The 27,408-nt window shown below is 37.2% G+C and overlaps 1 protein-coding gene across 6 annotated transcripts in view; it reads left to right on the top strand.

Annotated features, from left to right (window-relative positions):
* EPHA6 (EPH receptor A6) overlaps window positions 1-27,408 on the top strand; it is a 374,179-nt gene that overhangs the window by 158,913 nt on the left and 187,858 nt on the right. For 5 of the 6 annotated variants that reach the window (XM_071433800.1, XM_071433802.1, XM_071433798.1 and 2 more), the window contains 2 exons: window positions 15,047-15,202; window positions 23,765-24,100. In XM_071433800.1, coding sequence (XP_071289901.1) covers window positions 15,047-15,202; window positions 23,765-24,100 — 492 coding nt within the window. Of the gene's footprint in view, window positions 1-15,046; window positions 15,203-23,764; window positions 24,101-27,408 lie in introns of those variants that run through there. The other variant, XM_071433801.1, reaches the window with a different exon arrangement.

The raw sequence follows: 27,408 nt of genomic DNA, 5'->3' as shown, positions 1-27,408 counted from the left end.
AAAATGTCTCCTGGAATATAAATCAGCTCCTAATTTGTTTTTCTCTAAGCCATTATTTCTTGTGTGATGGTCTTCTCCCAGGTGTTTCAGGCCTGTCAATCAGTTGCTGCAGGCACTTGTTTTCCTTTCCCAGGTTGTGCTATCTCTGGACCTGGCAGTAACAGAGTGAGGCACCCAGCAGCTGTAACGCCATGTTAAACCCAAACAGAATTCAAAGCTTGTCACAAACAGAATCTGAAACACAAACTGCATTAGCAAAAGGGCAAAGTGTTCTGCACCAGGACCTAGTTCAGTTCCCTGTGTGTTGATGAAAGAGTGCTCTGAGCTTCCTGATCACTGGGGGAAAATTAGTTGCTGTGAGACGCTGACTGATGGAATGGGAATGTCTGTGTTTTCCATGTCACAGCAGAGTATTTTGGGACAGTAACAAGAAATTCTGTGCTCCAGTGCTCGCTGTATCTGTGTTAGAGATATTTGCCTGATAGATGTGCTTTCTGTGCTACTTCTGCTGGAAGTTACATTTAGTCTTTGCTCAGATCCTGTAGGCCAACAGAACAAGCTCCCTGACTGATTTCCAGGTAATCAGGTTGTCCAAGAGGGATTGATTAGTTCTGCTTCGTTTGTGAGCAGGTCTCAGAAGATCCTTTCTTAACAACACAGAGCACTCAAAGAGCCACCAATGCTCCTGCACTGACTTCGGTCATAGGGAATTCTGTGATACCATGGCCTATCTAATTATCAAATTGAGATGGACGGAACTGGACTATAGTGCTTAAAAATATGAGTTATAAACCCCCCAAAACAACTAGGTTATGTAATAAAAATAAAATTAAAATACTGGCATACAGTGAAGAATTCAAAATCTGGCTGGTTGCCAATTTACCATGTTAAATTCTAGTTGGATGTTTTCTTAGCAATGCCCAGTTAATATTCTGTGCAATGCCTCCTTCCTGACCATGAATACCTAAGCCACAGGAAGCACCTTTTCAAAGTTCACAATAAATTAACAATCATTTACTAGATCAGTGATAACAATTTCTAGTCAATGTCAGCAGGTTTCAATCTAGTTGCAAAATTAAGGGCTAGGATTTCCTAAGGGTGAGGGTCAATATTTTATTATACATTTGTTATTTATAGTTCTCATTTGATATATAGTGCATCACCATCTGAAAGGACCTCCTCTTCAATTTGACAGCTGGGCATTTTAATGTACATATAAGTGTTCCTATAAATTGTCTCATACAAAGGAAATGCTGGGAGTTGCCAGGTGTTTTTCTCCAGTTAGAAGTACTAAGAAATTCTATTTCTTTCTGTTCTGGGTAAAGCCTACAGTCAGTAAAACTCTTCATTTTTCCTGTAGCACCTTTTTGCTTTAGAAGCCCAGGAGAAACCGCCAATCATTTGCTCAGGTCAGTTCAATTTCTGTGTGCTTTGCTTGAACTTAATGTGGCAGAGAAGGAGAGAAGAAAAGTAACTCCATGTCCCTTGAATTATTTTAGTGCACTGAGACGAGTGAAAGTAAGACAGAAGCCATGGCACATTTCATCTGATGAAATAATGTTCCATTTATTACAGCATTTTATATCCTGGCTGCTGCCCTACCAACATTGGCCCTGAGGATACCCTTGCCAGGTTTGCCTTTCCACTAGCGAGGCCATCATATTCTAGAAACATCAGTTTGATCCCATGTTTCTGGTTAGGGCATACCAGGCTTATCCAGTAGAATGGCAATTCGGCACTTTAGCTGAAGTCCCTCCCTTCAGCTTGATATCATGTAATGAAGGAGATATTGCATAAAAAATAATAATAAAACAAAACCCAGCGCTAACTTATCAAAAATGAGTCCAAATAACAGTTAGGAAGCAACAGCCCACTGCTGTGAAACTGATCATTAGCTCTCCATCATTGCTTTGAATGTGTGGGCATCATATTTTTTATTTAAACAATGTGCCAACAGCAGGCTGTGCTAAAATGCATAACCATCAGCTGCAACAGCTTGTCTGGCTGGTTATGCATAAATTAATTCCAGCTGCTTTCTTACTCCACTGTGTATCAAACATCTCACCTTTGCTTCTGTATGTTTTAGAGAAAAGATGAGAGACAGATGATAGATACTGTTAGTAGTCATTGAAATTTTTTTGTAGGCAAACAGACATCCCTGCCTTGGGGATTGTCTTGGGGATTTTAGAATCTTACCTTATCTGTGTGGAGATTAACACAAAAAAGTATCTCTTCATCTTTTTTACGGTTTCAGGCTGTTTTTAGAAATCTAGGCAAACTTGCGTATGTAGACTCAAGGAGCCATAAAGGGATTACTGCTGTTTGTGGTGTGAAGAGAGTTCCTTCTTTTTATCTGTTTTTGAAAAGTCGAGTTACTTCTTTAATTGTAGCACTTTGTAACTGGCTATGAGAGGGGATTATCCAGGATGAATCCTCCGCATTGTACTGAACCCCACTCTTCATCTTCATGGCCCACGTCAAAACGAGCACTTAGGAATTCAGATGAGCTCGCTTCCCTCTTGCTGGAGGTGGGTTGTGACTGCTGCTCATGAGGACTCAGGGACAATCTGTCTTTCCCCAGAGTCCTGAGTGTTGATGTACCTGATGAGCATTAGCATCAAGGAGAGGAGGGTTGTTGCAGCTGTAATGCAATATCAGCACAGTCCTAAACTCCAGTTTGTCACAACCACCACAGGAGTTCTTTCCTCTTCCTCCTATCAGAGAATATTTTCTAAAAACTCTTGCAGAAATAGTTTCATTCTGAATTAAGAACAGAATTTAAAGTTCCCCCTGTTTTTGGCTTTGACCAGATGAGTTTGTAATGCTCTGATTTCTGAGTTCTTGTGGGTTTCCCATTAAAACATTTCCATTTTCAACGCACCCCTTGGGAAAATACAGCTCCTGCTTCAGCCTGCTGGGGTGGGATGCTGAAAGCAATACCAAAAATACAAGTGAGGGAGTACAAGAGAAAGCACAAATGTTGCTGAGGTGGCTTACTTACCGTGACCAGTATGAACTTTTGGTATTTACATTAATGTTTACAATTAATTTTTTCCTAACCTTCTGCTCAGCCCCTCAGGGGAAAGGCTGACGTTGCACTGTAGAAGCTGATACTGCTAAGTTTGATTAGATTATAGAGAAAGAAGATTTTCCATCTTCCCACACCTCTTGCCAATTAAGATTAGGAGTCTCAAAGTTGATTCAAATCTCATTATTCCACAAACATCTTTAAGATTGTGTGTACTTCAGTTTTGCAGTAGAAAGCAGTCTATAAACGAGCAGTTGTAATATTAGGGATGAAATTGTCAAGATTTAATTGGGATAATGAAGGAGATACTAGAAGCACTATGAAGGCTAACACTTAATGTACCTCTGAACAGAAGTCGTTAACAATTTTATATTTCAGCAATATTATATCACAGTAACTCACGGATATCCTCTTTGTATTGACCTTTTTTTGTTCTTATGCTTTTGATTGCTGTCTTAAGTCCTTCTGTTAAAAAATAGTATCTGAGGTCATTGATTTCGTCCAAATATTCTTAAAAGTGGCAGGGAATATGCCTGACAGGCCTCTTTGTGGGATGTTTGTATGCCTTGAATGTGTGGCCCCTCTATGAGAACACAAAGAGACTGATTAGGATCCATTCTGCAAGTACAGAATTTATAATATATGATGGAGGAAAGGGAGATGAGGATGGAGAGAAGGTGTAATTAATTCCTAATTATTAGAAATATTACAGGTGTGTAGCCTGAGCTGATATCAAGAATAATACTGGAGATGATGTATTTGTTTTCCCAGACCAATGATACTTGTAAATGAAATTACCTGTAGCTCCAGTCCTGTGCCTTTCTTAATTGGACTGCCAGTCAAGCCCCTCTTTATCTGCTGTGATAGGTTTGAAATGTATAGATGCAAATTAATAACTGAGAGGAGATGTATTAATTTCATATTGATTTCCATTTTCGACCTAAGCTTCTGCTTCCGTTCAACCCTAAAACATTTATCATTGTAGTAATTACAAATCAAAAAGATTGTTATTTGCTGTCCTTAGGTAATATAGGGTAATCTTTCTGTTTTAAGCAATGTTACATTTCATAACAAAAGTTCTTGCACCACACAAAGGGCATTAAGCATCACCTAATGGAAAGGTCTCCATTTTGGTTTTTTTGGTCATCAAATTCATCTTACTGTTACATTTTACCTGGGAGACTGATCCCCACCTTGCTACAGCCTCCTTTCATGGATTGTAGAGAGTGAAAAGGTCTCCCCTGAGCCTCCTTTTCTCCAGGCTGAACACCCCCAGTTTCCTCAGCCACTTCTCATGTGGCTGGCTCTCTAGAAATATTTTTTTATTCCCAAATAAAATTAATGTCGTTTTGCGTATATATTTCTATATCATGTATCTAGTTTTCTTAAACCAAACATCTGTGGCTATATTGCTTTTTATTGTTTGAAAATATTCATGTCAAGTGCAGTTACATTATTGTAGCTGCGTTTAAGAGAGTGGCTGTTTGTCTCGCTTGAGTTTTCTATTAAAAAATTAGAGAAAAGTGCCAAATGCACAGTCCATTGTTACTCTTTAGAGGAACGCACATTCCTGAATTTTACAGTTCCAAATATTGAATGAAGACACCGGTGTCTCATTTACTGTCAGAATTGTAGCTCCTGACCTTTGTCTCGCAGTCATTTTGCTCACAGTATGAGAAACGTGAATATAAGTGAGGGAAAAAGGTGAAAATCGACCACATACAAGCAATGGGCCACCCCCAGGTGAGAAATAAATGTAATGTTAACTGCTGGAAGACTTAGGCACAACCAGAGCCCATGGATCAGTGAGTGAGCTGTAGCTCTCTTTATTCCTGTCATGTGTCCACACCTCAGCTAGGATAGAGATATTTATCAACTCAAGAGCTCTCTGTCCTGAACACTTCTGATCAAGTATTTAAAAGCTGAAATGGAGTTAAACTTTACCAGAATTAAATTCACAATCTGATGAGGAATGGCAAAGCAGCATCAGTAGTTGTCATTTCTGTGGACTGTGTAATCCTAATTCTGAATTTTATTTTTCTTTTGATTGAGGGATTATTCCAGACATGTCTAATCATCGGTCAAATATCTAAAATTATATATAAAAATTTTTGCCAGTTTTTTTTAGTTCTGTGATTGCCCTGAAATGTTACCAAAACCACGTGTGCCTATTTAAAACTCTAAACATTTTTCTTTCAGAATGAAAACTGTCATGTGAATTTACATACTTAAAAATAGCAGGATACTATATTCACACAGTCCTACAAAGGTGGTGCTAGTAACTTCTAAAAAAATAACTTTTTAGCTAAACAATCTGTAGTTAAGAGGTCAGTTTCATGCCAAATCTCTGATTGTATGTTCGCAACTGTGAAGAAAAGTGGGGAAGAAAGAATAAAGTAAAAACAGTTGTAGGATGACTTTATGGTGCTGTTTTGGGGTCTTTGGAACCTCATTTAAAGAGCTACAGCTCCACCTGGCCTGTGGCATGTGAGAGCCTGGCACCTGTAGTCAGGATAATTAACTGCTAGAAAATCTCGAATAAGTCCCACTGGCCTCTCTAAGCTTAAGGCTTTGGTTGGAATTTTTCAGGATGGGGATAATGTTATTTTTTTCATTTGGAAAATACTTAAAAACTGTAGTGTGCATTTAGTATAGTTGAAAACTAGAAATAAGGCTCTCTGTACTTCTTCAGCACTTTTAGGAAAGATTCAGCTTTTATGAAGATTTAATATATTTTTATAGTAATATTTACCTATGTTCTTAAGCTCAAATTTCTCTATCAATACTGGAAGTCTTTTTGGAGGGAACATTTTTCATATCAACCTGATTATTTGAGAATTCATATTAAAGTCATGGTTCATCTCTGGGAGATTCCTGTGAAATATCAGTGTATTCAGTGGAAATACTTAACTCTGATTCTTGTCATCAATCATGTGAAATATTCTAGACACAAGGATTGAAGATCTATCCCACATAATTACTTCAGTGAAACACAAATTAGAAACCTGTTCAGCTAAAGGGCACCTTCCTGATTTTTTACTTTATTTGTATGGGGTTGGATTTGCATCATAAAAGCATTTATTCCTGTCCTAGAAGGCCAGTAGATGAATATTTGAGACCGTAGTGAGAGCTTTCCCTTGAGTTACCAAGATATTGCCTATACATTGAAATTCACATTAGTCTGAATGTGATGATGGGTTGGGAGAAGTTGGCAATGTTTACTTATTGAAAAAAACCAAACAAACTAAAAACCAAAACAACCCACAAAAAACCCCAGGAATGTAGGTGTCATCTGTACCTGTGTAAATACAATTAAATAGTTGCTGTAATTTGGGGCTAAGTACTGCAAGTAATTCTACATGGATGTGAGGAAAAGGAAAACTTCAATGAACTAAGTACAGAATTTTATGTGTTGGTTCCATGGCAAAATAGGTATTTGAATACTGATTTAGTTGCTGACATAAATCACAGAATTTTTATTCATAAGTACCACATTGTGTTACTCTTATGTCTTAAAACAATGATAGAATAGAATGAGATTACATAAAATTGAGTACAGTAATGTAGAAGACAAAAAGATGGCTTGAAAATAATTTTCAATAATCAAGATTATTTGCCTGTGAGCTTGTGGGTATTCAGAGATAATACAAAAGAAAATTGTATTTGCTTCTCACAGAGGCATGAGAGTACTTTATTTTCAATGGTAAGTCAGAACTGAAATAGTCTGGGAGTCACTAATCATGTTTGGTGTCTTTAAAAATCAAGCTTGTGAGCTTTTCTGCAAACACATCCAAAAGGACTCTATTTCAAAGGCCAAATGCCTGATCTTATAAGAACACTTCAGCATTTTTGCATACGAATTACCCAACTTTACAATTACCTGTCTGGATTGGGGCATTTAAATATTCCCCATGATTACGGTAATTTTGTCTGTGTGCCCAAACTCCTGACTTGTACATGCAAATAAAGCAGGGCCTTAAATAAATCACACATTCAAAATCTATACCTGAATGTGCAGTCTTGGTAACCATAATTAAAAATGCAAGCATGATTTTAAGCCTCTCATTTTAAATATTGGATTATTTAAAGTATTTTTAAAGTGAGTTAGATTGTTTTCTCATTGCTATTGCATCTTGCTAATTACATTAATAATTGCACAGATTAGAAAAAATTGCATTACTTTAGCTGATCTATTATCAAAATAATTGCTGTAGTGAAAGCAGTGAACCCAAAAAAATTTAGTTTTAGATCTTAAACCATTAAAAACTGCAATGTTATAATAAGGCCATAACAAGAAACTATAACCTTGTAAATAGAGACTGCACTGATGTTCAGATTTTTATTGTTAATAACTGCCTGTAAGAATATTCCATTCCTTCAAGGTCTGCCTTCTCTAGAAAGCTTACCAGTAGTAAGTCATGGCAGGGGGAGCTTTTGTAGGATTTCAGTGCATACCTTGAATGTTTTGGAGGCATGAAGCTAAGTGACATTAATTATTTGAGAACAGCTCTGGTAAATTACTATTTTCACACAGAAAATCAATCTGACATAAAGCCAGCCAACAAAACATCATTGCAGCAACACTCAGGCTGGAAGTTTTGGTCTTTGTGCAAAAGTGGAAACATCCTCAGGAAAAAAATGGTTACTAAAAAATTCCCACATGCAAAGCAAATTGAGTAATGGTTATCATAGGAATTAATTAACCCAGGCTAGCAGATTAATTTGTTATGGATAGAAAAAAATTGCATCTGCAGATTCCAAGGGGCTGTTACTGCATAGGAAAAAGAGAAATCCATGACTAACTACTTATCATATATTCAGAGCTGAAAACAGAAAGGTTTCACATACAAAGGGGAAGAAGGAGGAAAAATGGGGAGAGGGAGGACAGAAACTACAGTTTATGGGATATATAATAATATGAGTTATTCTCCCTCTGTGTCCCAATAAAAGGGACACAGAGGAAGAATAACGCATCTATGATAGCATTTGATATAATATATAATAAGGATATAATATGATTGACACACTGCTCTCCATAGTTGAGCAATTTTTGTACATGTATCTGGTATGAAGGCACTTTAAAGCTTTCTAATAGTGTGAGGGATTTTTCTAGCATTTGGTTATTATGTTCAGACCAGGAGATGATGATTCTGTAACTGTTCTCACCAACAGATACAAGAGATAGATAATGTGCAAAGGAATTAGCCCCAAAATGCTAATGGTCTGATCTATTCAGACCGTTTTTCCCTCTTGCAGAAAGAAGTGTTTGGTATGGTCTATTGCTTGTTTGCAGTGTCTTCTGATAAGTTAGTCCTCAGCTGTACACAGGAGCATGAAAGGTTCTATGAAAAGAGAAGTTGGACACTAATTCCTCTTGAAATAATACTGAGAAATTCCAACAAACACAGGTTCCTTCTGTAGTTACAATAAATGATATTTCTTGTTGCTGCATTCACTACAGTGTTGAGAAACTTAGCACACTCCTGCCTTACCCTTCCCCCCCAAAAGTCCTTCTAGCTAATGTCAACAATAGAACAATGATTCAAAAGTAAAAAAGAACAATGAAATAACGCATTAGTGATATTATACTTTAAAATAGAGAGTTTTCACAGCTACTGTGGACAGATTTGAGGACTCAGTGAGTAAGTTCTGCATTGCTCTGAAGTGTTCTCAGGGTTACAATTCTCCTTTTCTGTTTAAAGGTGATGGAGATGGCTGCTTGGAGCTGTAATGATCTATCCCTTCCATTCTTTTCCTGCAGACCTTCCTGATCCCAGGAGTATGCACTGATATATTGCAGGAAATTAATGCCTTCTTTTTCTCTGCTGTCATGTTCCGTGATTACCATTTCTATTCTGTGCCCTAATTAGCCTGACTGATTCCTTTCATTTACTATCTTCCTAAAACACAGTGATGCTCCTTTAAAAATTATGCAGTGTAGAAAACAGTATTTTTACTGTCACCTTTAAGGGTTTATTAAATCTTTTTAATTGTGCAATTGGTTTTTCTATGGGGTCTATCCATAAAATATCAACAGAGATAAAGACTGATTTCGGTGTGGAACAGTGCATTTGAGTATTTGTAGTTACCACCTCAACCAATTTATTGGACTCCAGAGTCAGCAGCACAAATCAGTGAAGGTGCATCCTGTTGGTTTTGTCTCTCTTCTTCCATCACTGATAAAGCACCTCAGTCTTGCAGCCATTTTTGTCACTTGGCACTGCTGTGAGACTTTAGGAAGGAAATAAAAACACACAAAATTGCTGTAAGTTGCAATATAGCAATTTTTTCTTAAGAAAAATCTGTTTTGACTCATGAGTACAGTTTATAAAACATTTTAAAGGGGTATTTGAAAAGGGTGCAGCCCCTCTTTGCAACTGTGTAGCCTATGTTAGGAGCAGGTTTTTTTTCTGGATATTGTCTTTATCTGGACTTCAAAGCTTGGTATTTCAATGAAATTAATCTCTTTTCAGCTGCCTATTTTGCTAATTTTGTATTGATTTATTATATTGGAACACTAATTTGCTAATTCTGTATTCAGTGGAGCACCCTTACATACCATCTACCTGTTGTAGTAGTAAATTTTATTTACAGTATTAGTCTGGAAAAAAATATTTCACCTGGTTCTAGGAATTAAGTGAAAAAGAGTTTTATCAGGATTGAAGACATTTTCCATCTCTTTCTTTGAGTAGTACTTATGCATTTAGAATCATACTCTTAAATTCCCTTCTAGTGTTTAGGATGCTCGTTTTTGTTTTGTTTAGGAGTTTTGTTTGTTTGTTTTTGTAGTACAAGAATGAGTCTGTGCAGAAGAGGATTTACCTGGATTGTGTAGCACAGCCCCCAGCTCTATGATGAGCTGTTGGAGTGTACCTAGTGTACCTAGTCATACCTAGTATGACAGGCAGTCATAAATTTAATATAATTAATATCTTGTCTGTATGTATTTTTTGGATAAACCTCAGATTCTTTTAAACCATGCTATGTGACCTGACTAATTGTTCAAGTTATTGTATTGAAACTAGTGATTTATACAGAGAAAAACTGCACTGATGTGAACTGAAAATACTCTTTGATAGGTAGCAATTATCTCCTTTGTCATTTCTTCTAATAATTTTCATTAAAAAACTCCACAGAATATTGAAATGTGGGAATGACAGAAGAGTCCCTAGGGGGGAAAAAGAGCACAAAGAGGAAGAACATTTAATTTCATTTACCTATTGTCATTATGTAGTCTTATTTGAAGAAGCAGCCTTATACCCGTCTCTTTTTGTCTCCTCTGCCTTGCTCCTCTCTGAAGTCAAGGATTGGAGTAATGCTCCTATCAATTCCTCAAATCTAAGAATAGAAATATTAGAGAGCAGAGATATTGGCAAGAGAAGAGATTGATATGAACACACATGCATTTAATTGCACACCGTAACACCCAGAAATATTAATTATCAAGTTTATTGCAAATGAAAAAGGGAAATCAGTCTATTGTCCCCCAAAATCTTTTCATTCTGTCATTAAGTTTTTTAGGGGTGTCACCTGTCCCATCCTTACTCTGTGTAGGAACTAAATCAAACTAGAGCTTTGTTTTCTCGATGTCTTTTATTTTTGTGATTTGTACTAACCAGCATGTTTGATAATTTATAATCTGGCCTTCCTCCACTGGATTCTTCATCAGGTTTCTAGCAACTCATGCTGCACAGTCCCACTATCAGTTTGAACACAACCCAAAGTGAAGCCCCCTCACAGTCCATTTATGACCTGAATAAAACAAGAATCATGTGAGAAAAATGAGATTATTTAACCAGACAGTACTCACAATCAAAGGTTGTCCTCAGAGCTTTATTGTAATAATTCTGTAATATCCTAATCTTGATTTTTTTTATTGTATTCTGCCTTCTTTAATATAGAGCATCCAACTTTCATGGCATTATTTTTTCATGTTCTTTTCTATCTTTTCTAGACACTTCTACTAAAGTATAAATTGGTTAAAGTATTATCATAGTTCTTTCTGCACAGTGGTAGAATGGAACAGGCCTCATTGGATTGCCCTTTTTATAAAGTGAGCAGATGGAAGAGGGATAAGACGACTTCAAAATTGAGATAATTCAGAATATAACAAATATGAAAGATACCAGTCTCACAGGACATTAGTGGGATCTAGTAAAGCAAGGACAAAAAATATATGAGGTGGAAATGCATAATAAAGTGTGTGATTCAGAAAGATTAAAACACCTCTTCCACAGCTACTGATGGTTGCCATTATTGTAAATGACAACAGAGTCTTCTTTGATTTAATTTGATTGATGAGTTCTCAGCAAGCTATAAAAAATCCATTTTCATGACAAATACTTTCCCACCCACAGACCAACAGTGTCAGACATGCCTAAAAGTTGTTCCTAAGTTTCATTTGGACTCACCTTTAACTAATACTGTAGTGGTCAATTCAGATGTTATGAAACTGAAACTACTAAAAACTGGAATCTTAGACAATGATGTGCTCCCACAGAGCAGTGAAAATGCTGCTTTTGGTTTTTTTAGGGAACGAGATTTTATGGCCAGTCAGATGACCGCTGCATTTTTCTTTTCTGGGTTTTGTGTCTATATATTATACACCCCTGAGGCTGGGGAAGAACTTAATGGCTGTAACAGCCTCAAGCAGTAAAGACTCTTGCACAACAGAGCCCTCGGCTGTGTTTTGGAGTGATGGAGCCATGACCTTATTTACTGGACTGGGCAATTCAAAAGACCCTCAGGTGGCCACGGAGTAAACAAACAAAACTAAATCACATCTATTCGACATTAAATAAGGAAAATTCTATTAGTTAGAAAACTTCTGTAATTTCCAAAACTCACAGTCAAATCCTGATGAAGCTGCAGCGAAGCACATTTATGGATGTGTTATCTTTTATTAAGCCAATTAAATTATCAGTGTTTCTCTGCCTAGTTGCTCATATTTCATTGGAGAAACCTGTAGTGTCTTTGAATTGTTCATTCAGATACCCTGCTAATTACTGAACCTTTAAGACAATGTAGTGTCTTTCCCCAGGCTTTACAAAAGTCACATTTCATACAGTTTCTCTAATCAGTAACTCACAGTCACCTCTGGTAGAAAACATTAGGGGAAACAAGATGTCACCCAGTGATTTGGAAGGTAGAAAAAATACTCTGTGGTAACACAGATAAAAGCAAATAAAACAAATCCTTTTTTTTTTAGTAGTCATCTAGAAATCATTTGTAGATTTTCTGTGGAAAATTGTAAATTTAGCAATTACTTTGGTTAATTTGCCACTGAAACACAATAATTGTTAGCAGAGTCTAAGCTTAGATATGTACAGCAGCTGAAGTGCTGTATTTCAGACTGAGGCCGCATATTCCTTGACTTTGACACAGTAACAATTTATTTTCTTCCACCATGAATGCTGGTAGTCAGCTCTGAGTTATCCAGAGGGATGAGTTTTCCCAAGCTTGTGATCATTTGGGGGCTTTCAGCTTGTGTTCTTTTATCTTGTTTATGAAGTGCTGTTTTTTATTTGGAAGTATCAATAATCATGATTGTGAGATTCTGCATTTGGGTGAGGAGTAGTTGTTAATACCTTTGTAAACTTCTCAATTAAAGGCTTCCCTGGTATCCCTGTAGTTTCTCTGCCACAGAATTTGATACATACTTGACTTAAGGGATAGATGTACTTGAGTTGACTTCAGAAGAAGTAAAATGATCCCCCTTAATCCATTTATTTTTCCCCTCCACCTTTTCCATGAGTATGTATGTGCTTTCTTTTAAAAGACCTACCATGTCAAAAACATAATTGCTTTTAATACGATAGAGACTACCATTTCAGAATAAAACATTTAGGTTTTGTTTTAATTAGAAATAAATCTTCTCCTTGAGTTTTATTTTGCAATAGTGAAGTTCTTGAATTTTATACAAAATATTGCTCTTGAAAGAGACATGTGTGTTTCTTTTGATCCAAATAATTTCTTGTCTGGTGGACAGAAGAGTAGAAGGAATGATTTCAGAGCTGACAGACATGAATTTCAGAAGTAATAAGGATTTTAAAGAGCACTCATTTTGCTTTAAATGAAACTGTAATTTTGAATTGTCAGCTCTTGAGTCACAAGCGTAGCATGTGAAATAAAGCAAGAATTTAATATTTATCAGAGCAGGATTTGAACATGAGAAGATGAGGAGGGAGCAGGGAAGCACAACACCCTTCCCCCAATTTTGCCTTACCTCCTCTTTTCCTTCCAGCACAGCTGAGAGGAGTCAGCCTGTGTCTGCAGTGCTGCCTTCTTCCCTGCACCAAACCTGCTGCCTTTCCAATCAGTGGAAAATTGCCACTCACTATAATCACAATTGCATCAGACCAGTAGCCTACTTCCTAGGGGAAAATCCCTGCTGTTCCCACCCTTTTTATCTCTAACACCAGAAATCCTTTTTTTTTTTCCCAGTCAGTGACAGCAGGGCAGGATACCTCTCTAATGTCTATTCAGCAAAGTCAGAACAGCACACTGGGAGGAGAACTGCTGAAATTGCTGGGTCAAAATTAAGCTCTTGAAATTGCATTTGAAAAATTGGCTCTTGGGTTCTGAGAGGCAATCAAGTGTTATCTTTTTCAGTGTCATCTTACTCCTTTTCATTCAGCTTCTACTGAAACTGCTTTTATATCAAGAAAGGCCTTCAGAATCAGAAGAAAAACTGATCCTGTATATGTTATCTATGAGTTGATACTTCTTAATAACTCAATTAATATGAACTGACACTGAATCCATTAAATGTATACTTTGAGGTACCTTTTAGAAACACCTAATTTTAAATCTTTTTGTATCTTATTACAAGGAAAGGAGGTACTGCCTATTTCCTCCAGCAGTGTAAAGAAAATAGTCTTGAATATGTCAAAGTGAGAAAAAGCCACACGGAACCTCAAAATTATATTTATAGTGCTGGTTTCCATTGTATTGCTGGAGGAGTTAAGAGGAAAAGGAGCCTGTAAAATCTGCACATGTCTGAGTTGCTCTTTAATTTTTAATGTTTGCATATGGGGAAGCCAGAAGACAGAAACTGCAATACATGCTTGGCATGTGCAAATGTGGTAGCTGGCAGGAAAAGAAAGAAATCTTTGTTTAAATGTGTGTGATGAAGTCTGAGGATGATTTTAAAATAATATCTCAGAATGCAGGCCTGAGAGATCTGGGATAAGATTTTTTTTAATGACTTGTTTCTGCTTTAAAGGCCAGCAAAAAAAGGCTTGTGCTGTGGTTAGGAACAGCAGGGACTCCAGCTCCCAGTAACTGGGGAAGTGATGAGCTCTGAGCATCCCAACATTCCCTGTCCCAAAGCTGGCTGCTCTCCAGGCTGTTCCTAACCCAGTCAGGAGGGTTGTGCATGTTTGTGCTGGATGGTGTCAGTATCTCCTTCCTTCATCTCTTCCTTCTTCCCTTCCTCATCCTCCAGCCTCTCATGCCAACAGGGACCAGCTGATGGGGCCCTGCTGTCAGAGGTTTTTTGGGGCACTGTAGGCAAGTCAGACCAGCCATAAATATTTGGGGATACCATCCCTGTCTCATCAAGGAGTTGTGGGGGTAAATATTTTAGGTATTGCAAGTTGTCCATTACTTCAGTAAGGAAGCCATAATTACAGCTCTGGCAGATATAGAAGTTATCTCACTCTGTTTGGTTAATACACCAAAGATACACCAAAGATACTACACCATGTAGATAAAACATAAAAAATGTTTAGTGATAGTAGTGAAGTCATTTAGAGACAATTTCAAGCAGCACTGAGGACTGACTAAAAATTGGGAAATTATCTTTCTTAACTATTCTTAACTTCCCTATTATATACCAAGAACAGATTCTTTTTATTCTTTTAAGTCCACATACAAAATAAAAAACGTCAAGAATTGTATCATCAAAGCATCTATATCTAGATTGGAAAGGAAAGCACCATTATTACTGCTTGGAACAGATTTTATTTATGACCAAAATGTTCTTCTATTAATGAAACTTATCTTCTTACTTTGCAGCTTGCAGGCCTGGATTCTATAAAGCATTTGCTGGAAATGTGAAGTGTTCCAAGTGCCCTCCACACAGTTTGACTCACATAGAAGCAACTTCTGTCTGTCAGTGTGAGAAAGGTTATTTCAGAGCTGAGAAGGACCCACCAACTATGGCATGTACCCGTAAGTCTGATCATTACCAGTGTTGGCAATTCTGTTGCCTCCTTTATTTGGTTTTGTATTAAAAAAAAACAAAGCAAACAAAACAAACAAAAAACAAACAAAAACCCAAACAAACAACAACAACAAAAAAAAAAACAAAACCCCAAATCTATGAGTTTGTTAAGAATTCCATTCCTGTTATCAAAAGAGACTTAAAATCAAGATTCAAATGGTATATTTCTGTTTAGTGTCTAGATAACTGTAAACATACAGGTTTCTTAGTTTGGTGACTTTTGAACTTGTTTGAACTTAGTTTGGTGACTTTTGACTTGGAACATTCTGAGATGTAATAGGAGAAAGTGTAATTGTTGTAATGTAGGTAACAATATTGGTGTTTTCACTACCAGTAATGTGCATTTTATATACTTAAAAATTTGCTGGTCCAAAAACTTTAAAAAAGCTGGAGTCATGTAAAGAAAAAAAACCTGATATAACATGCTCTGCTGTCTCCTCAGATTTAAAAGAAAAGTATAAGACAAATATCCCCACACAATCGAATAAAAACTAAATGCTCTAAAAAAGACAAGAAAATAATTTTTAGAGAGGAAAAAAAAATCAAATCAGGATGAGATATAATTTAAAGCTCTTGCACCATCACCTTCTTTTAACAGTTATTCCCTCTTCTGCAACTGTGATAATTAAAATTCATTAGGGTTTATTTGATGAATTTTAGAATACATAATTTTGTGATTTTTGACTAACTTATATTTGTCCCTAATATAAGCCTGATGTCCTCCATTCTGGGACCAGAAATTCCGAGAATAGATTTTTATTACTTTGATCAATGGATTTATGTCTAGAAGTACACAGCATAAGTTTTCTTACCACTTTATAAAATGTTTCTTATAGATTTCCATTCATGGTTCATTACTCACTGGGATTAATTTATTGATTTTAAAGCAACTATATCTGTTTAATCTCAAAACTGGAACAAACAGCAGTATTTTAAAAGCTGTGTGTAAAATACTATATTTTAATAGGCCATTAAAATCACTTATTAATTAAAAGTGATTAAAGACTTTGCAGAATCCTCTAAAGCACCCAGTTTTTGGTATAACACTTTATTCATTCTTTTGGTGGAGGATTTGATCTTGGAACTTTTTGTGCCACAATTAAGAGAATTCTAAAAAACGAACATGTTCAATTAATGAAGTATTTTGACAGATTAAGTATACAAAATTTTTAAGAGATAAAGCCCTAAAGACAAAGTGCTGTTGCAATAACCATCAGTGCATAGCTGCATTTTGGGATGTTTTATGCAGCATCATGAAAAAATAACTGAGCTGACTGAATTGACCTACTTCCTCTGCTCATTCTCCTTTTTCCAATTACACTGGACTGGGCAAATTTAGAATAGACCTGATAATTTAAAGCTGATTTACAAATTCATAGGCACTGAGGTCATGACCAAAACCAAGACATTGTCCATCCATTCCATGAGGGTGATGGTCACTAAAAATGGCGTTCTTCAGACCCAAGGCAGAGGGTTTTCCAGGGAAAGGTAAGTCTCAGCCTCTGGATACCTCAGGGACTCAGGGTTCAGGGAGTGTCCCCAGTCCCAGCTCACTCTGGAGTAGAGCACATAGGCCTGGCATTTTGCATGAAGTGTGTGAGGGAGTAAACAGCATCCTTTCAGGCTTCCCACAGGAAAACGGTGATTACAAATAATTCCACTCAAATCAATGCCTCAAGCACAGGCCATTAAAATCTTACTCCCAGAGCCAAAACATCCCAGGTGTTCTTGACACTTTCATGCTTGGGAAGAGGGTTGCACCATACATTATGCAGATGTGGTTCCATATTATTTATAAATCATTGATTTTTCATCAAAAGAGTTCTTTGAAAAAATTACTCAAATGTGGCATTATGATTCCATAATTATCTTTCAGGGCACAATTATAAGCCCTGATACCCTGATATGTTGATAAGGCAGGGAGGAGCATGAGAGCCCTGTGGCATCAGAGTGCAGTTACCTCAACACCCTGCTGATTTCTTAACAAATGTGAGTGCAGAGAGCTGCTTTGGGTGAAAATTGTCAGGAGAAACTTGGTGCCAGACCTCCACATTCCTGCTGAGGATGTCAGCTAAAGTAACTGAGTTGAGGCAGGGCAAAAATCAGCCACAACAGGATATCAGTGCCTCATCTCACCTCAGCTTGGGAGAAGGAAGAACTAAAGGAGACAGTGAAGCACATTCTGGTTTCTTGGTTCAGTGCCACCATGCACTGTGTCCTCAGCCTAGGCTGCTAGGTATTGGTACTTCATTGATTGGCACAGCAGATGAATTCATCTTACACCCAAAATGATGATTATTTCACTAATTGTTAGCTCTGCTAATGACACTGAAGCTCTTGACAGGCAGACTATGTTCTTACCTTCCACGTCAGCAGTAATGGAGAGTCTTCAGGCCAAATTATTCCCTAAGTGATATCTTTAGCCCCACTGCTTTCAAATTATTCTCTCAGTTATTAAAATTATGTTTCTGTCATAAATACAACCTCACTGCTTTTGGTAGATCTGTGCAGATGTGGCTAATTTAAATTTAATAAACAAAGAAACAGATATGAGTGGAATTTAGATTGTGTCATGTTTTTACTATTAAAAAAAGGAGTTGACAAGTTTTAAGAAAATTAGGAACTTTGACTAAATAGACAGAAAATGCTGTGCAGAAATGAAATGCCATTTTTAAAGAACCCCTTTTGGGAAAGATCTGCATTTTCCATATTAATTTTCAGATTTCTATCTTGACAAATGAAACATGACATAAGAAACAGAAACTTTTCTTGGGACCTTTGAAGGGAGAGATATTCTTAAATGAAACACAGAATGAATAGTGGATTCCCCTTACAAATGTCTTCATGTTCAGACATTTTGACTGACTTATTGATGCCCATTTTATTTTCTCCCCCATGTCCTGCAAGGTAATATGCTTAAGACAGATCCTTTGTTTTCTCTTTTCATTCCTGTGTTGGGTTAGGCAGTATTCCTCACTCCAGAGCACTCCCTCAGTACTGAGAAACTTGCATTGCAGCATTATTGGAAAAGAAACCGCCTTGATTTAAGACAGGCATCCACTTCCTTCTAGATGAGCTTCAAATCCACTTTGATTAATTCTGTGAAAGAACTGTGTGCTTTTAAAAAATTGTACAGCTCCCATTTTTACTTTATGTAGCTGCATTTCGTAGAGGAGAGTGTTCACTTTGCCGAACACCATAATAGAAATCTAATTTCAGTAAGAGGAATGAAAATTACATTAGAATATATTGTTAATCTCCTTCTCCTCGGCTCTTTTCATTTGACTTACACTTCTTATCAATCTCTCACTGCTACTTTTCCTTCTTATTGTATTTCTTTGCCATATGCAAGTACTCTATCAGCAATCTCTGCATACACTGTGAACAACAAATAGCATCATATCTAATCCCCTGTCTGATTACTCTGTACATAAAGTCTAACATTTCCCACTATAAAGTAATTGGATGAATTGATCCATCTTTTCAAGGTCAGGCAGGCTTATATTGGTAGTCTGAGTTGTCTGAATTCCTCTCTTTAATGTTATTCTTAAAAAATTTGAACCTGAAAAAACTTATGCTCTGTTCAATAACTTCTGCCATAAAGTATATCCTGTATTTTTAAGTCAACACTGAATTTCAGCAGCAAAATCAGGCAACACACTTGAAGTCTTTACTGCCTCTATTGTTATATATATACACACTTTTTTGTAATTTAACATTATGCTCAGACTTGGGATATTGGTTTGCAGTGGTTGGCTTCCATTCTTCCTGCCTGCCTCACAGGAAAAGAATAAGTGAAAAGGGAAAAATGTAATTCTACATCAAGTGACACAATTTAACCATGCTACATATATAGATATCAAAACACAATTATGAACTCAAGGGGCACAGCCAGATGCTGATTCTGAGTATCCTAAGGTGATGGTTAATCTTTGCCCTTCTGCTGTAACTTCAGAAGTCAAATGACATGAAATTCTAAGAGTCCAATAGTGTATAATGGACAGTTCTTACTTAAACAGTACCAATTTGTTTTCCAGTCAGTCTTCACTCTCAAGTGTGTAAAATACTGCATTGCCCTCACCAGACTTCTGCAGTGCTGGGTTTGTTCCTCTTCCTTCCGTACACAGGAAGATGCACTTTGCCTTCAGAGAGGAAGAGAATGCATAAAACAAGATGAGGTGCAAAGCACTGCGTGAGGCACAAACTCAGCGCTGTTGCTTTCAGAGCAGACCTGCTTCACCATAAGATATCCACGCCAGTCTCCTCCACAGCAAGTGTCAAAATACTTCCTCAGTGTAGTTTGTAAATGAAGCAAAAGCCATTACTCACACTCTGGCTGAGTTCCATCTCAGCAGAAGAGCTGCATGTTTTTATAATGCTCATCCATCTGAACTGTATTTTATTCTTTCGCATAAAACTCAAAGTCATGAATTTTGCTGTGAGGAAAGGATCTCTTATTTTCACCAATCTACTTGTTTTTCTTAAAAATCAATATAAGGAAAACCCCGTGAGCTTTGCATACAGATGTCTGCAGAAAGGTTATTGCTGCCAGCTTTTTCCAATGTGCCAAATAATCTTTGTATAATTTATAAATGATAACAAAGCAATCAGGCCACATTCATAAAAGCCCAGTGACACATAATTTAGCTGAATCTGAGGATTACAATTAATTGTCTCTCTTTGTTCCAAGTTCTAAATCTTAGTAAATGATTCACTGCATGTCATTACAGCTTAATATTTGCATGAAATCACAGTTTAACTGGCATAATTTAACAGCAATTAAAAAGCCATCTAATCCTCATGCAAATTGGCATGAGGGGCCTTGAGTATGAAGTGTGTTTGCGGGTTTTTCCTGCAATTGCAAGAGGACAGTCATATACTTTAAGACACCTCTAACATAATTGATAGTTTTCCTTTTCGCTGAAATGTGAATGCACAATAATATGTGATTTTTCTTACAACTGAGAAATAAGCCACAAACCATGACTGTAAGAACCTTCACTCCCTAGTACAAATGAAAAACTATCTTTTTTTAAAGTATTTTATTTGCTGTGTTGGTTCTTCTATAGATGCTATTCCATATAGTACAAGGAAAATCTGATAGAAAATCAAAATCCACAAAGCCGGACAAAACTCTCCTAGTGCCCAGATTCATATTCATTACTGTTTGAGCCTGCCAAAATTGATGAAATAATATAAAAAAAACTTGAGCTATGATGACCTGTTGTCATCATAGTTCATAAACTATCTATAGTTTATGTAAGATTAAATTTAAGCCAGTTTTAGAACACTGACTCCAATCCTTCAAGCAATTACACAGCTGCTTAGTTTTACGTGCATTAATATTACCAATTATTTCAAGGGGATTACTCATCTACTTAAAGTTATGCACCTATGGAAGTGTGATTACAGCTCATCCTCCATATTCCTAAAACTCCTCCATGGTTTTAACAGTGGGAATTTGTTAAGATCCCGTCATTATTTAATTCTCACAGCATGGTTTTAGAGGAAACATAATTATTCCTGTCTTCTGAACATAAAGAGTAAGAACTGAAGCTGAAGTAATGTGTGCTGGTTTAGCTTATTCCGATCTCAGGACTAGATGAGTAGCTAGAACTGTTAGAGTTATTTTGTGGGAAGACGAGTGATGTATTAACCATAAACTCTGGGCAGATAAATGTATTAATAAATGCTCATCCAGTCAAAAGATCTTAAACTTTCTTATTCACTAAAAAAATGCAAAGCATGTAACACTTCCATCTATTTAAATATCAGGTGCTTGAAATCCAGCAGGTAACTCATCATGTATTTCAGGGCAAAGTTAATTACTCTCTCATTACAAGTTACAAGTAAATACCAGAAATGAAAAAGTGGCTGAATTACAGTTCACAGAAAAGCCTAATGTTTATTATTCACATTAGTGCTCCCACACAATAGCAGCTTTTTTATTTACAAGCATTCCAGGTTTTATACCCATGCTTATGCCACATAAACAAATAAAAGGCATCACTTAAAAATTATGAATGTTAAACTCTATGTAAAAACTAGCTGGTGTCATTTGCAAATGTTTCTTGTAGCCTTTCAGTCTGCTTAAGAAACTCTAAAATAAGGAAAAGCCCACTCAAAATTTTACCAGTGTCTCAATCAAAACTTTATGCCTAAGTCTTATTGACAGTTTTATAAATCATCAAAAGCTGCAAAGTAAGCTGAAAGTTTTCCAAGTTCCGCTAACCATTGGTGAAGCACTGTGATTTTATTGAGAGCTGGGAACATAATGCTTATTCAACTCATTCAGCCCAAAAACCCCAGAGGTCAGCAGTTGGGTTTACCACAGTTATCTCACATACATCAACACCGGGAGTATAAGGCCTCACATTTTTCCAAGTCCATGTTTCTTATAATAATTTTTATTATGGGATTACATACAAATTGGTTTTGAAAATCATACATCTGTACGTGCTTGCTTGAAATATGTTAAGTGGAAGAAGAGTAATAAAATAAGAAATTGAGATAATTCAGATATCCTGTAACAATTAGTACCTTTCTGTCACCCCTTCATTAATTCCTATCTAAAAAATAAATAGGTGGTAATGTTCTTCTGTTAAACTGTGGAACCTGATAGGGAATCATAGAATTATAGGGTCATTAAGGTTGGAAAGACCTCCAAGATCACCAAGATCAACCTTAGATCAATCACCACCTTGTAAACCAGACCACAGCACTATGTGTCACATGTTGTGGTTTCTTGAACACCTCCAGGGAATTTGGTTTCACTGCCTCTGAGGGCAGTAAATTCTAATGCCTGGTTATCCTTTCTGTGAATAAATTCTTCTTGATGTCCACCCTGAACCTCTCCCCTGGCACAGCTTGAGGCCATTTTCCTTTCTCAGTCACTTTTTGCCTGAGAGAAGAGACCAACCCCCATCTGGCTGCACCCTCCTGTCAGAGAGTTTTGGAGAGCAATAAGGTCGTTCCTGAGCCTCCTTTTCTCCAGGCTGAACACCCCCAGCTCCCTCAGCTGCCCCTCATCAGTCTTGTGCTCCAGCTCCATTGCCCTTCTCTGGACATTCTCCAGCCCCTCAATGCCTTTCTTTACGTGAGGAGCCCAGAACTGGACAAAGGACTCAAGGTGCCACACCAGTGCTCACTGCAGGGGGCAATCACAAGATCACACTATATATTTATTTTTATATGTATATATAAATCATCAGATGATTTCCATGCGATCCTACACAATAAGTCAGCAAGCAACTTAAAACTTGTTGGACAGTCCATGACAGTTGTGTGATGAGTGGGAAATTGGAAGTGGGTCACTGTGGTTCTCTGACAGTGCACAGACAGCTCTAACACCTGCTTGTTGTCTATGCATTCCTCCCCATAGCCTTAAAGTACTTTTTCTCCTGCTTTCTGATAATCCTTTTAGACCTTTAAGTTGAAAAGTTGATGTCTTCACTGTTATCCTGATGCTAATGAGATGCCAGGTGGGAAAGAAAGAAAACTTCTTATGCCTAATAGTCTTGGCCTGTTGCCACCTAACCCTGTTAATGAACAGCAGCAAAGAAATCCCTGGGGATAAGCAGTGAAGGATAGAAAGAAATATCTGGCAGTAAAAAACTAATACAAATAATTTTACCTCTTGTCTTTATTCCAAAGCTGTTATTTATTTATTACTCAATTTGTCTCTTACAAAATGTCAAAGATTTTAAGTGTCAGAAAAGCCTACATTACTAGACATAAAATAAGGATATAAATTTTGGGTTAGAGCTCTTCCTCAGTATCCCACAGCAGCAAGAGCCATTTCTTGAAAATTTGGGTTATGTAGTCTAGGTCTGATGTTCCCAAGTCATTTTTGTGTTTTCTTAAATTCTTTCTTATTGTATTTGCATTGCCCCCAGACGAAGGAAGGAAAGATGAATCTGACTCCATGTTCTCAGAAGGCTAATTTATTATTTTATGAAATTATATGATATTAAAGAAAACTAAACTAAACTGTACTAAAGAATACAGAAAGGATACTTACAGAATGCTAAAAATGATAATAATGAAAACTTGTGACTCTTTCCAGAGTCTCAACACAGGTTGGCCCTGATTGGCCAATGAGTGAAAACAACTCACAGCAGAATCCAATGGAACAATCACCTGCTGGTAAACAATCTCCAAATACATTCCACATGAGCAAAACACAGGAGAAGCAAATGGGATAATTATTGTTTTCCCTTTTCTCTGAGGCTTCTCAGCATCCCAGGAGAAAAATCATGGTCAAAGGGATTTTTCAGAGAATGTGAATGCCACACTTAATTAATTCTAAGTTATTTTGATTATTGAGCTTTTTATGATGTCACCAATTTATTGTTCATTTTTTTTTCAAGTATTGTATAGACAATTTTTAATTTTTACATTGACTCTATTACTGAAATGTAGTTCTTATTTGCAAATAAATGCCTTAAGGCAAATTTTTTCTCCAAAGTAGATAACACTGGCTTAACAGGCTTTCCCCTCCTTTTCTGCAGGGCCACCCTCTGCTCCGAGGAATGTGGTTTTCAACATCAACGAGACAGCTCTGATGCTGGAGTGGAGCCCCCCGAGCGACACGGGCGGGAGGAAGGACCTCACCTACAGCGTGGTGTGTAAGAAGTGCGGCTCGGACGCCAGCCAGTGCGAGGTGTGCGGCGGCGGCATCCGCTTCATCCCGCGCCACACGGGGCTCACCAACTCCTCCGTCACCGTGCTCGACTTCGTGTCCCACGTCAACTACACCTTCGAGATCGAGGCCACCAATGGCGTCTCGGAGCTCAGCTTCTCCCCCAAGCAGTTCACAGCCATCACGGTCACCACAGACCAAGACGGTAAGTGCCAGCGCTGCGGGTCTGTCGCCGTGTCCCTGCCACCTGGGCCCTCGCTGGGGGATCCTGCGTTTCTCGGAAGCCTGGGTCAGTGGTTAGGGGGTTTTGCAGATTGCTGAATGCTTTTAAGTGCCTTCCATGAGGACTTTCAGCTTCTGCTGATGAGGGCATTAAATGCTTTTGGCGGGTGGCCCTTGACCCCATTACACAGGGCACAAACCCATACCTTTCTGTTTGAAATTAAGTGCAGGCTTTAGCCATCTGAGAGCAGCTGTGTCAGTGATTCTTCAGGACTGGAGTCTATCTGGTGCTTTTGCAACTTCAGTTTTGCAAGAGTAAAACAGCACAGGTTACCCATTACAGCTCCACAATTCGAAGGCAGAGTGAAAGTGAACTCACTTTCCTTGGTATCTGTGTTTCATAGCAAAGATAATACTGCTTACCTCACTGTAAGATACTTCTGCATCTATATGAGCCATTTCCTCAGGCGAGCTATCCTAATAGATTCTTTTTTATTCCTTTTGTTTAAACTTTGCATTGTTGTTTTGAGCTTTTTCTTGCCCCCATTTCAGTTTGAATTCATGTCCAAGGTGAATCTTTGTGAGGAACATGGGAAACTAAAAGAGCTCTCTATTTTTTGTTTATTTCTGCAACTTTTTCTTCTTTAGTAATACTTACTGTGCCAGGAAACAGCATCATAGGTTAGCAACAATGCAATCCATATAGCACTGCTCTCTTCTAGCTTGTGTAACTGTAGACAAGAAGGTTATTTCAGAATTATCCCTTGCTGACATTTGTTCCAGAAATGTTTTTCACCTGCTGTGCGGTGACATTGCAACTGCAGCTGAAGTGTTTAATGTAGAACAGGAACTGAGCTGGCAGAACTGCTGTTTGGAGTAGAACACATTTGATGATATGTTTCTGCTAAGTAAAAGTGCTAATGTTCAGGAGCATCCTGTTATGTTCCACTTGTAGGGAAGGCCCTGGGTTCTTTCACTGATCAGCCTAGCAAAAATCTGCTTACCTGTGTATCTGGGACGAGTAGTTTTGTCGATGAGTAAGTAATGACTCGTTTGCCTTTGGGCAAAAAATGAACAGCTTGCTGTGATGATGATGATAATAATGACACTGATGGTAATACTAATAATATTCATGAAAATTGATTTGAAAAAGCACAAAACCCACTTGCTCACTGTCCATGATGGTAACAGAAGAGCTAATTATATAAGATGCCTAATGATATATAGGCCTTGCATTGACAATTGCCTGAAGCACTGAGGCAATGTATCGTGTTGGAAACCTGCATCTCCCTTTCCCTTTCTCACTAAGGGAGAAAGTGAGGTGCTGGAAACTTCCCCTGTGAAAACTTCCTTTTGGATGTTTTGCTCCATGGTATTAAATGCAGTCACTAAGCTCACCCAGGTGGAGGTCACTTGAAATACAGTTCATTTCTAAAGTGGGTAACAGCTGTGTGAATACAGCTTGTGAAGTGTATTTAAGTGTTAGGCTTTTAAAAAATAATGTATTTTTCTGTTGTCTGTCCCTGGTTTAAGGATATAGATTTTCTCTGCAGTTTACTCAAAACAGAGAAAAGACCAATGCTTTGATAGTTTTTGACGCACTGAGAGTAAACTCTAGATTGTTTGCATTCCCTTTAATAATTCTTACATTACTAAAAATGCTATTGGAAAAGCTTCAGAGGATTTAAGACCAGATTTTCAGGATATCTGTCAGTTTATCTGGATATAAAAAGACAGCTTTGTGTGAGAAAGCACTGTAATAAATGAAATGGAGTCAAATATAAAATGTAGTTATAAAGAAAAAAACATTTCTGTAGGCTTACAGGCTGTGTAGTTGTATAAAACTATGAGCATGGTGACTATATATTTAAAAGGACAAGAAAGAAATGCAGCATTGTATGAAATGTGGAAGAAAATTCATGGAGTTTTTGTTGATGGAAAGTATGGAGAGAAAAATGGACATCTTTTTGGGGTTACTTTCAGTCATAAATAAGAAGGGATATAGAAAAAGCTAGGGTCTCCAACCTCAGAAAAGCAAGTTGTAGAACTAAAGCTTTGGAACATTGCAGAGGTTTTATTATAAACTCACTGCTGATAGTCTTTCCTTATAATCTTAATTCTGATGGAACGGGTAGTAGTTATTGCATGATACTGCAGGTTTGTGCACATATTCATAGAAAACAAAGATCCAAGATTAAACATATGACATGACAACAAAAATATATTTGTTTTTACAAGGACTGCTTTACCAGAAGTCCAAAGATACTGGTTTAAATCCAACCAATTGATATGTGTCTAATGTGAAAGATACAGAGGTGCAATAAATTATACCTACACAAAATATTTATCCCATGTTGATACTACCTTTTAATATGCAATCTTTTCCTACATACCGTTTTAATGGTTTTGGTATGCACATTGCAGGAAGTGCATGACCTCTTTATAAATACCTTAATTATTTTATTCAGTTGTCATATCTTTGTTAAGAATACAGACCAAAATCATCTGCTTTTGTAAGTCCAAACCATTCTGCTAGCTACAATAATTAAGAACAGGTTTTTAAAAAATTTATTTTCTTTGAGCATATTGGATGTACTTCCCTCTAGTGGCCTTTTCTTTTGACTGGTTTGTGTGAAATTAACAGATTTGTCATTAAACAGGCAAAATTATTAGCTTGGTCTTCAGGGGGTTTTCTCTCTTTTTGGAGAGCAATGTTGCTGAATAAAGTAATTCAGTGCAGAGTTCTGTGGGCATTCACAGAAACTGAAGAATTGTATTCTGCCACATTAGTGAAGAGAGTAGTCTGAGAGCACCAAAGAGGGGGAATATTTGCTGACAGGAGAAGTGAACTAATTCAAAAGTGATTAAGGCTGATTTTCATGCACAGAGCCGTACCACAACTAATATTAAAATCTCAACTGCCTGCTCATGCAGTTGCAAGTATCAACAAGATTAAGAGTGGTACTCAGCTTTAACAGTGACAAGGAGCAGATTGAAGGAAACTAACACTTGAAAAAAGGCTTTGCAATATGCATCCCTCAAAACTCTCTGTAATTTGATGTCTAAAGCATTACCAGACCTGATCAAATACTAAAAAATTTACTAAAATTAATATGATTAAGGCTTGTAAAATTTGCTTGGTAATATTGCTTACCTTTTCCTTTAATTTTATACAAGGACTCATAAGTTTGACATCAGTGAGTTTGGTTTTTAACCCTTGGCTTCATTAGGAAACAAAATTTCTGTGGCCACATTTTCTGTCATGCACCACAAAGAAATATGAACCCATTA

The sequence above is a fragment of the Agelaius tricolor genome, unplaced genomic scaffold, assembly GCF_023055355.1.
Source record: "Agelaius tricolor isolate 1412-34295 unplaced genomic scaffold, bAgeTri1.0.p SCAF_9, whole genome shotgun sequence".
In the NCBI taxonomy this organism is placed as follows: Eukaryota; Metazoa; Chordata; class Aves; order Passeriformes; family Icteridae; genus Agelaius; species Agelaius tricolor.
Note: the sequence above shows the minus strand (reverse complement) of the source record. Positions and strands in the feature narration are given on the sequence as shown.